Here is a 14822-nt window from a genome sequence, read left to right on the forward strand (position 1 = left end):
TGCCTCTGATCTGGAGGACTCACTAAGCAGAGAACATCCCTGGTCATCCCTACTGCCTCTGATCTGGAGGACTCACTAAACAGAGAACATCCCTGGTCATCCCTACTGCCTCTGATCTGGAGGACTCACTAAACAGAGAACATCCCTGGTCATCCCTACTGCCTCTGATCTGGAGGACTCACTAAACAGAGAACATCCCTGGTCATCCCTACTGCCTCTGATCTGGAGGTCTCACTAAACAGAGAACATCCCTGGTCATCCCTACTGCCTCTGATCTGGTGGACTCACTAAACAGAGAACATCCCTGGTCATCCCTACTGCCTCTGATCTGGAGGACTCACTAAACAGAGAACATCCCTGGTCATCCCTACTGCCTCTGATCTGGAGGACTCACTAAACAGAGAACATCCCTGGTCATCCCTACTGCCTCTGGTCTGGCAGACTCACTAAACAGAGAACATCCCTGGTCATCCCTACTGTCTCTGATCTGGAGGACTCACTAAACAGAGACCATCCCTGGTCATCCCTACTGCCTTTGATCTGGAGGACTCACTAAACAGAGAACATCCCTGGTCATCCCTACTGCCTCTGATCTGGAGGACTCACTAAACAGAGAACATCCCTGGTCATCCCTACTGCCTCTGATCTGGAGGACTCACTAAACAGAGAACATCCCTGGTCATCCCTACTGCCTTTGATCTGGCGGACTCACTAAACAGAGAACATCCCTACTGCCTCTGATCTGGAGGACTCACTAAACAGAGAACATCCCTGGTCATCCCTACTGCCTTTGATCTGGCGGACTCACTAAACAGAGAACATCCCTACTGCCTCTGATCTGGAGGACTCACTAAACAGAGAACATCCCTGGTCATCCCTACTGCCTCTGATCTGGAGGACTCACTAAACAGAGAACATCCCTGGTCATCCCTACTGCCTCTGATCTGGCGGAAACACAAATGCTTCGTTTGTAAATTATGTATGTGTGTTGGAGTGTCCCTGGCTATCTGTCCATTTTTTTTTCAATACAAGAAAATTGTGCCGTACAAGGAATTTGAAATGGTATATACTTTTGATACTTAAGTATATTTAAAACCATTTTTGTTTTTACTTTTACTCAAGTAGTATTTTACTGGGTGACTTTCACTTCTACTCAAGTATGACAATTGAGTACTTTTTCCACCACTGGGAATAACAAAACAGAATGTATGAATAGAGCTTGTGATTATAACACTTGACAGAGGTAAAACAGAGACAGGTAAAACAGAGACAGGTAAAACAGGGACAGGTAAAACAGAGACAGGTAAAACAGAGACAGGTAAAACAGAGACAGGTAAAACAGAGACAGAGACAGGTAAGAAAGAGACAGGTAAAACAGGTACAGGTAAAACAGAGACAGGTAAAACAGAGACAGGTAAAACAGAGACAGGTAAAACAGGGACATAGACAGGTAAAACAGAGACAGGTAAAACAGGGACAGGTAAAACAGAGACAGGTAAAACAGGTAAAACAGAGACAGGTAAAACAGAGACAGGTAAAACAGAGACAGGTAAAACAGGGACAGGTAAAACAGGGACAGAGACAGGTAAAACAGGGACAGAGACAGGTAAAACAGAGACAGAGACAGGTAAAACAGGTACAGGTAAAACAGGGACAGAGACAGGTAAAACAGAGACAGGTAAAACAGAGACAGGTAAAACAGAGACAGGTAAAACAGGGACAGGTAAAACAGAGACAGGTAAAACAGAGACAGGTAAAACAGAGACAGGTAAAACAGGGACAGGTAAAACAGGGACAGAGACAGGTAAAACAGGGACAGAGACAGGTAAAACAGAGACAGAGACAGGTAAAACAGGTACAGGTAAAACAGGGACAGGTAAAACAGGTAAAACAGAGACAGGTAAAACAGGGACAGAGACAGGTAAAACAGGGACAGGTAAAACAGGTAAAACAGAGACAGGTAAAACAGAGACAGGTAAAACAGAGACAGGTAAAACAGAGACAGGTAAAACAGGGACAGGTAAAACAGAGACAGGTAAAACAGAGACAGGTAAAACAGAGACAGGTAAAACAGGGACAGGTAAAACAGGGACAGAGACAGGTAAAACAGGGACAGAGACAGGTAAAACAGAGACAGAGACAGGTAAAACAGGTACAGGTAAAACAGGGACAGAGACAGGTAAAACAGAGACAGGTAAAACAGGGACAGGTAAAACAGGTAAAACAGAGACAGGTAAAACAGGGACAGAGACAGGTAAAACAGGGACAGGTAAAACAGGTAAAACAGAGACAGGTAAAACAGAGACAGGTAAAACAGGGACAGAGACAGGTAAAACAGAGACAGGTAAAATAGGGACAGGTAAAACAGGGACAGGTAAAACAGAGACAGGTAAAACAGGGACAGGTAAAACAGGTAAAACAGAGACAGGTAAAACAGAGACAGATAAAACAGAGACAGGTAAAACAGAGACAGGTAAAACAGGTCAGCCAGGGGTCAACAGGTAGATATCAAATGGCAGGGGAGTCTCACCTTCTCCTCAGCAGCCTTCTTGGTCTCTACATCCATCCATCTTAGGTGGTCTAAGTTGCTGATGAATACCTCCCGTATCACAGAGATCATCTCTTCCATCTAACACACACACACACACACACACACACACACACACACACTAAACAGATCAGTATGTACTGATAATGTCTCTATTGTGGATCTCAGCCCAGGTTCCTCTGGAACAGAATGTGATAGCCATCTCTTCTTTCAGAGTGTTAAGGAAAACAATGCTTTAGAGTGAACTTAAAATGGCTGTGTATGTGTCAGGGGCCTGACAAAATGTTTCATAGAAAATATGTGTTCGGATCACAATCTGTGTGAGCATAAACTCAATGGTATGAGACCCTAATTGTGTCAGCCAATGGGTGATCTGAACAGGCTTACGGACACACACTCTCCCCCCACCCCCTCGTGAACCTCACCAGTTCTTTGCTCTCCCCAGAGAAGGACTCCTCTACGTACAGTCTTCCGACAGCGTTGTCCATATTGTTGTTGACGTAGATGACACACTGCCGCCACACCGCCGCCTCCGTCGTGGCACCGTACAGCGCCTGCAGGGGGGGCAGCAGGGCATGGCTCACACTGATGACATCACACACACCAGAGAAATAGTGAGATGTAGGAAGAGAAGACGGACTAGAGAGAAAGGAGGGAGGTGAGAGTGAAAGGACGAGGAGATGGCGTGTCTGTACCTTGCGGAAGGCTTTCCTGGTGTCTCTGTACTGTCTGCTCAAACCCACCACCATGTTCATGACAAAACGCCACACCATGTAGTTCTGCAGGACTCTGGAAACAACAACACGGGAAAAACTACACCAGCAACTACAGTTGATCTACAATGTACTAGAAATGAGAACGTTTGAATAACTGACGCTTCTCATCATATTATAATGATGTGCTTTTCTCAACGTTCTCAGTGTGCTTGGCTAGGATAGGGTTGAGTCAATGTTCTCAGTGTGCTTGGCTAGGATAGGGTTGAGTCAGTGTTCTCAGTGTGCTTGGCTAGGATAGGGTTGAGTCAATGTTATCAGTGTGCTTGGCTAGGATAGGGTTGAGTCAGTGTTCTCAGTGTGCTTGGCTAGGATAGGGTTGAGTCAGTGTTCTCAGTGTGCTTGGCTAGGATAGGGTTGAGTCAGTGTTCTCAGTGTGCTTGGCTAGGATAGGGTTGAGTCAGTGTTCTCAGTGTGCTTGGCTAGGATAGGGTTGAGTCAGTGTTCTCAGTGTGCTTGGCTAGGATAGGGTTGAGTCAATGTTCTCAGTGTGCTTGGCTAGGAAATGGTTGAGTCAATGTTCTCAGTGTGCTTGGCTAGGATAGGGTTGAGTCAATGTTCTCAGTGTGCTTGGCTAGGATAGGGTTGAGTCAATGTTCTCAGTGTGCTTGGCTAGGATAGGGTTGAGTCAATGTTCTCAGTGTGCTTGGCTAGGATAGGGTTGAGTCAATGTTCTCAGTGTGCTTGGCTAGGATAGAATTGAGAAAATGTTCTCAGTGTGCTTGGCTAGGATAGGGTTGAGTCAAAGTTCTCAGTGTGCTTGGCTAGGATAGGGTTGAGTCAATGTTCTCAGTGTGCTTGGCTAGGATAGAATTGAGTCAATGTTCTCAGTGTGCTTGGCTAGGATAGGGTTGAGTCAATGTTCTCAGTGTGCTTGGCTAGGATAGGGTTGAGTCAATGTTCTCAGTGTGCTTGGCTAGGATAGGGTTGAGTCAATGTTCTCAGTGTGCTTGGCTAGGATAGGGTTGAGTCAATGTTCTCAGTGTGCTTGGCTAGGATAGGGTTGAGTCAATGTTCTCACCTCTTAGTGTACTTGGCTAGGATAGGGTTGAGTCAATGTTCACAGTGTGCTTGGCTAGGATAGGGTTGAGTCAATGTTCTCACCTCTTAGTGTTCTTGGCTAGGATAGGGTTGAGTCAATGTTCTCAGTGTGCTTGGCTAGGATAGGGTTGAGTCAATGTTCTCAGTGCGCTTGGCTAGGATATGGTTGAGTCAATGTTCTCAGTGTGCTTGGCTAGGATAGGGTTGAGTCAATGTTCTCAGTGTGCTTGGCTAGGATAGGGTTGAGTCAATGTTCTCACCTCTTAGTGTACTTGGCTAGGATAGGTTTGAGTCAATGTTCACAGTGTGCTTGGCTAGGATAGGGTTGAGTCAATGTTCTCACCTCTTAGTGTTCTTGGCTAGGATAGGGTTGAGTCAATGTTCTCACCTCTTAGTGTTCTTGGCTAGGATAGGGTTGAGACGTCTGAAGTAGTTTGGTGCGTAGTTGATAACACTCTCTGTGTCAGGCACAGTGATGCCGACCGTCCCCATGATCTTCCTGGTGAAGTAACTCCAGTCAAACACCTGAGAGGAGGGGTTCATCATCACCTGAGAGGAGGGGTTTATCATCAACACCTGAGAGGAGGGGTTCATCATCACCTGAGAGGAGGGGTTTATCATCATCACCTGAGAGGAGGGGTTCATCATCACCTGAGAGGAGGGGTTTATCATCATCACCTGAGAGGAGGGGTTCATCATCACCTGAGAGGAGGGGTTTATCATCACCTGAGAGGAGGGGTTTATAATCACCTGAGAGGAGGGGTTTATCATCATCACCTGAGAGGAGGGGTTTATCATCATCACATGAGAGGAGGGGTTTATCATCATCACATGAGAGGAGGGGTTTATCATCACCTGAGAGAAGGGGTTCATCATCACCTGAGAGGAGGGGTTTATCATCACCTGAGAGGAGGGGTTTATCATCACCTGAGAGAAGGGGTTCATCATCATCACCTGAGAGGAGGGGTTTATCATCACCTGAGAGGAGGGGTTTATCATCACCTGAGAGGAGGGGTTTATCATCACCTGAGAGGACAGGTTTATCATCACCTGAGAGGAGGGGTTTATCATCACCTGAGAGGAGGGGTTTATCATCACCTGAGAGGAGGGATTTATCATCACCTGACAGGAGGGGTTTATCATCATCATCTGAGAGGAGGGGTTTATCATCATCACCTGAGAGGAGGGGTTTATCATCACCTGAGAGGAGGGGTTTATCATCACCTGAGAGGAGGGGTTTATCATCACCTGAGAGAAGGGGTTCATCATCACCTGAGAGGAGGGGTTCATCATCACCTGAGAGGAGGGGTTTATCATCACCTGAGAGGAGGGGTTTATCATCACCTGAGAGGAGGGGTTCATCATCACCTGAGAGGAGGGGTTCATCATCACCTGAGAGGAGGGGTTTATCATCACCTGAGAGGAGGGGTTTATCATCACCTGAGAGGAGGGGTTTATCATCATCACCTGAGAGGAGGGGTTTATCATCATCACCTGAGAGGAGGGGTTCATCATCACCTGAGAGGAGGGGTTTATCATCACCTGAGAGGAGGGGTTTATCATCACCTGAAAGGAGGGGTTTATCATCACCTGAGAGAAGGGGTTTATCATCATCACCTGAGAGGAGGGGTTTATCATCACCTGAGAGGAGGGGTTTATCATCACCTGAGAGGAGGGGTTTATCATCACCTGAGAGGAGGGGTTTATCATCACCTGAGAGGAGGGGTTTATCGCATCTTGTGTATGGTAGTTTTTGCATGCCTCACTCAATATGCATTTAGCCTACTCCCTGCCTGTACTGTTGTCATTTTTGGACCTACTGTGTATGACCTTCTGCCTGCCCCTAAACCCATCTACCTGCCTCCTCCTAACGACAATTGCATTAAAAATCTGCTGCGATCTGAGCTCCAAACCAGCTATCTGTCTCCCTCGAATTCATTACACATCTGAGGAGAGGGGTTTATCATCAACACCTGAGAGGAGGGGTTTATCATCAACACCTAAGAGGAGGGGTTTATCATCACCTGAGAGGAGGGGTTTTTCGTCAACACCTGAGAGGAGTGGTTTATCATCAACACCTGAGAGGAGGGGTTTATCATCACCTGTGAGGAGGGGTTTATCGTCAACACCTGAGAGGAGGGGTTTATAATCACCTGAGAGGAGGGGTTTATCATCACCTGAGAGGAGGGGTTTATCATCATCATCTGAGAGGAGGGGTTTATCATCACCATCTGAGAGGAGGGGTTTATCATCACCTGAGAGGAGGGGTTTATCATCACCTGAGAGGAGGGGTTTATCATCACCATCTGAGAGGAGGGGTTTATCATCACCATCTGAGAGGAGGGGTTTATCATCACCTGAGAGGAGGGGTTTATCATCACCTGAGAGGAGGGGTTTATCATCATCATCTGAGAGGAGGGGTTTATCATCAACTGAGAGGAGGGGTTTATCATCAACACCTGAGAGGAGGGGTTTATCATCATCACCTGAGAGGAGGGGTTTATCATCAACACCTAAGAGGAGGGGTTTATCATCAACACCTAAGAGGAGGGGTTTGTCATCACCTGAGAGGAGGGGTTTGTCATCACCTGAGAGGAGGGGTTTGTCATCACCTGAGAGGAGGGGTTTGGCATTACCTGAGAGGAGGGGTTTATCATCACCATCTGAGAGGAGGGGTTTATCATCACCTGAGAGGAGGGGTTTATCATCATCTGAGAGGAGGGGTTTATCATCACAATTTGAGAGGAGGGGTTTATCATCACCATCTGAGAGGAGGGGTTTATCATCACCTGACAGGAGGGGTTTATCATCACCATCTGAGAGGAGGGGTTTATCATCACCATCTGAGAGGAGGGGTTTATCATCACCTGAGAGGAGGGGTTTATCATCACCATCTGAGAGGAGGGGATTATCATCACCTGAGAGCAGGGGTTTATCATCACCTGGCAGAAGGGGTTTATCATCACCTGACAGGAGGGGTTTATCATCATCTGAGAGGAGGGGTTTATCATCACCATCTGAGAGGAGGGGTTTATCATCACCATCTGAGAGGAGGGGTTTATCATCACCTGAGAGGAGGGGTTTATCATCACCTGAGAGGAGGGGTTTATCATAACCTGAGAGGAGGGGTTTATCATCACCTGACAGGAGGGGTTTATCATCACCATCTGAGAGGAGGGGTTCATCATCACCTGAGAGGAGGGGTTTATCATCATCATCTGAGAGGAGGGGTTCATCATCACCTGAGAGGAGGGGTTTGTCATCATCATCTGGGAGGAGGGGTTTGTCATCATCATCTGAGAGGAGGGGGTTGTCATCACCTGAGAGGAGGGGTTTATCATCATCTGAGAGGAGGGGTTTATCATCACCTGACAGTAGGGGTTTGTCATCACCATCTGAGAGGAGGGGTTTATCATCACCTGACAGGAGGGGTTTGTCATCAACATCTGAGAGGAGGGGTTTATCATCACCATCTGAGAGGAGGGGTTTATCATCAACACCTGAGAGGAGGGGTTTATCATCAACACCTGAGAGGAGGGGTTTATCATCAACACCTGAGAGGAGGGGTTTATCATCACCTGAGAGGAGGGGTTTATCATCAACACCTGAGAGGAGGGGTTTATCATCAACACCTGAGAGGAGGGGTTTATCATCAACACCTGAGAGGAGGGGTTTATCATCAACACCTGAGAGGAGGGGTTTATCATCACCTGAGAGGAGGGGTTTATCATCACCTGAGAGGAGGGGTTTATCATCACCTGAGAGGAGGGGTTTATCATCACCTGAGAGGAGGGGTTTATCATCACCTGACAGGAGGGGTTTGTCATCACCTGAGAGGAGGAGTTTATCATCAACACCTGAGAGGAGGGGTTTATCATCAACACCTGAGAGGAGGGGTTTATCATCAACACCTGAGAGGAGGGGTTTATCATCACCTGAGAGGAGGGGTATGTCATCACCTGACAGGAGGGGTTTGTCATCACCTGACAGGAGGGGATATCATAACCATCTGAGAGGAGGGGTTTATCATAACCATCTGAGAGGAGGGGTTTATCATCACCTGAGAGGAGGGGTTTATCATCACCTGAGAGGAGGGGTTTATCATCACCTGAGAGGAGGGGTATGTCATCACCTGACAGGAGGGGGTTGTCATCACCTGACAGGAGGGGTTTATCATCACCTGAGAGGAGGGGTTTATCATCACCATCTGAGAGGAGGGGTTAATCATCACCATCTGAGAGGAGGGGTTAATCATCACCTGAGAGGAGGGGTTTATCATCACCATCTGAGAGGAGGGGTTAATCATCACCATCTGAGAGGAGGGGTTTATCATCACCATCTGAGAGGAGGGGTTTTTCACCATCTGAGAGGAGGGGTTAATCATCACCATCTGAGAGGAGGGGTTTATCATCGCCATCTGAGAGGAGGGGTTAATCATCACCATCTGAGAGGAGGGGTTTATCATCAACATCTGAGAGGAGGGGTTTATCATTACCATCTGAGAGGAGGGGTTAATCATCACCATCTGAGAGGAGGGGTTTATCATCACCATCTGAGAGGAGGGGTTAATCATCACCATCTGAGAGAAGGGGTTTATCATCACCATCTGAGAGGAGGGGTTAATCATCACCATCTGAGAGAAGGGGTTAATCATCACCATCTGAGAGGAGGGGTTAATCATCACCATCTGAGAGGAGGGGTTAATCATCACCATCTGAGATGAGGGGTTTTTCATCAACACCTGAGAGGAGGGGTTTTTCCATCAACACCTGAGAGGAGGGGTTTATCATCATCTGAGAGGAGGGGTTTATCATCACCATCTGAGAGGAGGGGTTTATCACCATCTGAGAGGAGGGGTTTATCATCATCACCTGAGAGGAGGGGTTAATCATCACCATCTGAGAGGAGGGGTTAATCATCACCATCTGAGAGGAGGGGTTTATCACCATCTGAGAGGAGGGGTTAATCATCACCATCTGAGAGGAGGGGTTAATCATCACCATCTGAGAGGAGGGGTTAATCCTCACCATCTGAGAGGAGGGGTTTATCATCACCTGAGAGGAGGGGTTTATCACCATCACCTGAGAGGAGGGGTTTATCATCACCATCTGAGAGGAGGGGTTAATCCTCACCATCTGAGAGGAGGGGTTTATCATCACCTGAGAGGAGGGGTTTATCATCACCATCTGAGAGGAGGGGTTAATCATCACCATCTGAGAGGAGGGGTTAATCATCACCATCTGAGAGGAGGGGTTAATCATCACCATCTGAGATGAGGGGTTTTTCATCAACACCTGAGAGGAGGGGTTTTTCCATCAACACCTGAGAGGAGGGGTTTATCATCATCTGAGAGGAGGGGTTTATCATCACCATCTGAGAGGAGGGGTTTATCACCATCTGAGAGGAGGGGTTTATCATCATCACCTGAGAGGAGGGGTTAATCATCACCATCTGAGAGGAGGGGTTAATCATCACCATCTGAGAGGAGGGGTTTATCACCATCTGAGAGGAGGGGTTAATCATCACCATCTGAGAGGAGGGGTTAATCATCACCATCTGAGAGGAGGGGTTAATCCTCACCATCTGAGAGGAGGGGTTTATCATCACCTGAGAGGAGGGGTTTATCACCATCACCTGAGAGGAGGGGTTTATCATCACCATCTGAGAGGAGGGGTTTATCATCACCATCTGAGAGGAGGGATTTATCATCACCATCTGAGAGGAGGGGTTTATCATCACCATCTGAGAGGAGGGGTTTATCATCACCTGAGAGGAGGGGTTTATCATCAACACCTGAGAGGAGGGGTTTGTCATCACCATCTGAGAGGAGGGGTTTATCATCACCATCTGAGAGGAGGGGTTTATCATCACCTGACAGGAGGGGTTTATCATCACCATCTGAGAGGAGGGGTTTATCATCACCATCTGAGAGGAGGGGTTTATCATCACCTGAGAGGAGGGGTTTGGCATTACCTGAGAGGAGGGGTTTGTCATCACCTGAGAGGAGGGGTTTTTATCACCTGACAGGAGGGGTTTGGCATTACCTGAGAGGAGGGGTTTATCATCACCTGAGAGGAGGGGTTTATCATCATCACCTGAGAGGAGGGGTTTCTCATCACCTGAAAGGAGGGGTTTATCATCACCATCTGAGAGGAGGGGTTTATCATCACCTGAGAGGAGGGGTTTATCATCATCTGAGAGGAGGGGTTTATCATCACAATTTGAGAGGAGGGGTTTATCATCACCATCTGAGAGGAGGGGTTTATCATCACCTGACAGGAGGGGTTTATCATCACCATCTGAGAGGAGGGGTTTATCATCACCATCTGAGAGGAGGGGTTTATCATCACCTGAGAGGAGGGGTTTATCATCACCATCTGAGAGGAGGGGATTATCATCACCTGAGAGGAGGGGTTTATCATCACCTGGCAGAAGGGGTTTATCATCACCTGACAGGAGGGGTTTATCATCACCTGACAGGAGGGGTTTATCATCACCATCTGAGAGGAGGGGTTTATCATCACCTGAGAGGAGGGGTTTATCATCACCTGACAGGAGGGGTTTATCATCATCTGAGAGGAGGGGTTTATCATCACCATCTGAGAGGAGGGGTTTATCATCACCATCTGAGAGGAGGGGTTTATCATCACCTGAGAGGAGGGGTTTATCATCACCTGAGAGGAGGGGTTTATCATAACCTGAGAGGAGGGGTTTATCATCACCTGACAGGAGGGGTTTATCATCACCATCTGAGAGGAGGGGTTCATCATCACCTGAGAGGAGGGGTTTATCATCATCATCTGAGAGGAGGGGTTCATCATCACCTGAGAGGAGGGGTTTGTCATCATCATCTGGGAGGAGGGGTTTGTCATCATCATCTGAGAGGAGGGGGTTGTCATCACCTGAGAGGAGGGGTTTATCATCATCTGAGAGGAGGGGTTTATCATCACCTGACAGTAGGGGTTTGTCATCACCATCTGAGAGGAGGGGTTTATCATCACCTGACAGGAGGGGTTTGTCATCACCATCTGAGAGGAGGGGTTTATCATCACCATCTGAGAGGAGGGGTTTATCATCAACACCTGAGAGGAGGGGTTTATCATCAACACCTGAGAGGAGGGGTTTATCATCAACACCTGAGAGGAGGGGTTTATCATCACCTGAGAGGAGGGGTTTATCATCAACACCTGAGAGGAGGGGTTTATCATCAACACCTGAGAGGAGGGGTTTATCATCAACACCTGAGAGGAGGGGTTTATCATCACCTGAGAGGAGGGGTTTATCATCACCTGAGAGGAGGGGTTTATCATCACCTGAGAGGAGGGGTTTATAATCACCTGAGAGGAGGGGTTTATCATCACCTGACAGGAGGGGTTTGTCATCACCTGAGAGGAGGGGTTTATCATCAACACCTGAGAGGAGGGGTTTATCATCAACACCTGAGAGGAGGGGTTTATCATCAACACCTGAGAGGAGGGGTTTATCATCACCTGACAGGAGGGGTTTGTCATCACCTGACAGGAGGGGATATCATAACCATCTGAGAGGAGGGGTTTATCATCACCATCTGAGAGGAGGGGTTTATCATCACCTGAGAGGAGGGGTTTATCATCACCTGAGAGGAGGGGTTTATCATCACCTGAGAGGAGGGGTATGTCATCACCTGACAGGAGGGGGTTGTCATCACCTGACAGGAGGGGTTTATCATCACCATCTGAGAGGAGGGGTTTATCATTACCATCTGAGAGGAGGGGTTAATCATCACCATCTGAGAGGAGGGGTTAATCATCACCATCTGAGAGGAGGGGTTAATCATCACCATCTGAGAGGAGTGGTTTATCATCACCATCTGAGAGGAGGGGTTAATCATCACCATCTGAGATGAGGGGTTTTTCATCAACACCTGAGAGGAGGGGTTTTTCCATCAACACCTGAGAGGAGGGGTTTATCATCATCTGAGAGGAGGGGTTTATCATCACCATCTGAGAGGAGGGGTTTATCACCATCTGAGAGGAGGGGTTTATCATCATCACCTGAGAGGAGGGGTTAATCATCGCCATCTGAGAGGAGGGGTTTATCATCACCTGAGAGGAGGGGTTTATCACCATCTGAGAGGAGGGGTTTATCACCATCTGAGAGGAGGGGTTAATCATCACCATCTGAGAGGAGGGGTTAATCATCACCATCTGAGAGGAGGGGTTTATCATCACCTGAGATGAGGGGTTTATCACCATCTGAGAGGAGGGGTTTATCATCATCACCTGAGAGGAGGGATTTATCATCACCATCTGAGAGGAGGGGTTTATCATCACCTGACAGGAGGGGTTTATCATCACCATCTGAGAGGAGGGGTTTATCATCACCATCTGAGAGGAGGGGTTTATCATCACCTGAGAGGAGGGGTTTATCATCACCATCTGAGAGGAGGGGATTATCATCACCTGAGAGGAGGGGTTTATCATCACCTGGCAGAAGGGGTTTATCATCACCTGACAGGAGGGGTTTATCATCATCTGAGAGGAGGGGTTTATCATCACCATCTGAGAGGAGGGGTTTATCATCACCATCTGAGAGGAGGGGTTTATCATCACCTGAGAGGAGGGGTTTATCATCACCTGAGAGGAGGGGTTTATCATAACCTGAGAGGAGGGGTTTATCATCACCTGACAGGAGGGGTTTATCATCACCATCTGAGAGGAGGGGTTCATCATCACCTGAGAGGAGGGGTTTATCATCATCATCTGAGAGGAGGGGTTCATCATCACCTGAGAGGAGGGGTTTGTCATCATCATCTGGGAGGAGGGGTTTGTCATCATCATCTGAGAGGAGGGGGTTGTCATCACCTGAGAGGAGGGGTTTATCATCATCTGAGAGGAGGGGTTTATCATCACCTGACAGTAGGGGTTTGTCATCACCATCTGAGAGGAGGGGTTTATCATCACCTGACAGGAGGGGTTTGTCATCACCATCTGAGAGGAGGGGTTTAACATCACCATCTGAGAGGAGGGGTTTATCATCAACACCTGAGAGGAGGGGTTTATCATCAACACCTGAGAGGAGGGGTTTATCATCAACACCTGAGAGGAGGGGTTTATCATCAACACCTGAGAGGAGGGGTTTATCATCAACACCTGAGAGGAGGGGTTTATCATCAACACCTGAGAGGAGGGGTTTATCATCAACACCTGAGAGGAGGGGTTTATCATCACCTGAGAGGAGGGGTTTATCATCACCTGAGAGGAGGGGTTTATCATCACCTGAGAGGAGGGGTTTATCATCACCTGAGAGGAGGGGTTTATCATCACCTGACAGGAGGGGTTTGTCATCACCTGAGAGGAGGGGTTTATCATCAACACCTGAGAGGAGGGGTTTATCATCAACACCTGAGAGGAGGGGTTTATCATCAACACCTGAGAGGAGGGGTTTATCATCACCTGAGAGGAGGGGTATGTCATCACCTGACAGGAAGGGTTTGTCATCACCTGACAGGAGGGGATATCATAACCATCTGAGAGGAGGGGTTTATCATCACCATCTGAGAGGAGGGGTTTATCATCACCTGAGAGGAGGGGTTTATCATCACCTGAGAGGAGGGGTTTATCATCACCTGAGAGGAGGGGTTTATAATCAACACCTGAGAGGAGGGGTTTATCATCACCTGAGAGGAGGGGTTTATCATCAACACCTGAGAGGAGGGGTTTATCATCAACACCTGAGAGGAGGGGTTTATCATCACCTGAGAGGAGGGGTTTATCATCAACACCTGAGAGGAGGGGTTTATCATCAACACCTGAGAGGAGGGGTTTATCATCACCTGAGAGGAGGGGTTTATCATCACCTGAGAGGAGGGGTTTATCAGACATACTTAACAGAGCAGACAACACACATTGAGTCTCTTACTTGTGTGTCGACCTCCAGGCTGAAGTTAGCATTGAGAACACCCAGCTCCATTTTGTTGTAGAGGAGAACTGGGTTGTTACGGTCCTCTGGAGTATCAGTTGCCTGGGGGAGAGACAGCGAAAGAGGGCGAGAGAGAAAGGAGAGAGAGCACCATTTTAAAATTCAGCTCAAAAACCATTAACTCTATATCAAATAAAGCATTAAATAGATTTGGCTCGACGATCTGTCCTCTGGCTGTCACAGAGTCCAATTGTCAAAAACAGGCACCGCTGGTCACATCATAAATGTCTGTTTTTCAATACACACACACACACACACACACACACACACACACACACACACACACACACACCAACAACAGCATGTTTGGAGGCCCAGTGGTCCCTACCCTGTAAATGTCAGTACCAGAGCAGCAGTGTAGCACTGAGCTATGGGAAACACAGGGATCTGCTACAAATGTGTTAAGAAAGAGCCCATGGGCTCAGCGCTTGCTTAACCCAGCAACTGGTAAGGACCAGCATCCCCTGGTTTACACAACTGGTAAGAACCAGCACCCTCTG

The 14822-nt window shown here is 47.8% G+C and overlaps 1 protein-coding gene across 2 annotated transcripts in view; it reads right to left on the reverse strand.

Annotated features, from left to right (window-relative positions):
• LOC110503425 (neprilysin) overlaps window positions 1-14822 on the reverse strand; it is a 171134-nt gene that overhangs the window by 14054 nt on the left and 142258 nt on the right. Inside the window, exons 10-14 of one of the 2 annotated variants that reach the window (XM_090219174.1) lie at window positions 14263-14364; window positions 4751-4911; window positions 3244-3337; window positions 2974-3102; window positions 2531-2629 (exon numbers count right to left, since the gene is read on the reverse strand). In XM_090219174.1, coding sequence (XP_090075300.1) covers window positions 2531-2629; window positions 2974-3102; window positions 3244-3337; window positions 4751-4911; window positions 14263-14364 — 585 coding nt within the window. The remainder of the gene's footprint in view (window positions 1-2530; window positions 2630-2973; window positions 3103-3243; window positions 3338-4750; window positions 4912-14262; window positions 14365-14822) is intronic. The other variant, XM_090219175.1, reaches the window with a different exon arrangement.

Source organism: Oncorhynchus mykiss, chromosome 24 (assembly GCF_057628025.1).
Source record: "Oncorhynchus mykiss isolate SJ-2025 chromosome 24, ASM5762802v1, whole genome shotgun sequence".
In the NCBI taxonomy this organism is placed as follows: Eukaryota; Metazoa; Chordata; class Actinopteri; order Salmoniformes; family Salmonidae; genus Oncorhynchus; species Oncorhynchus mykiss.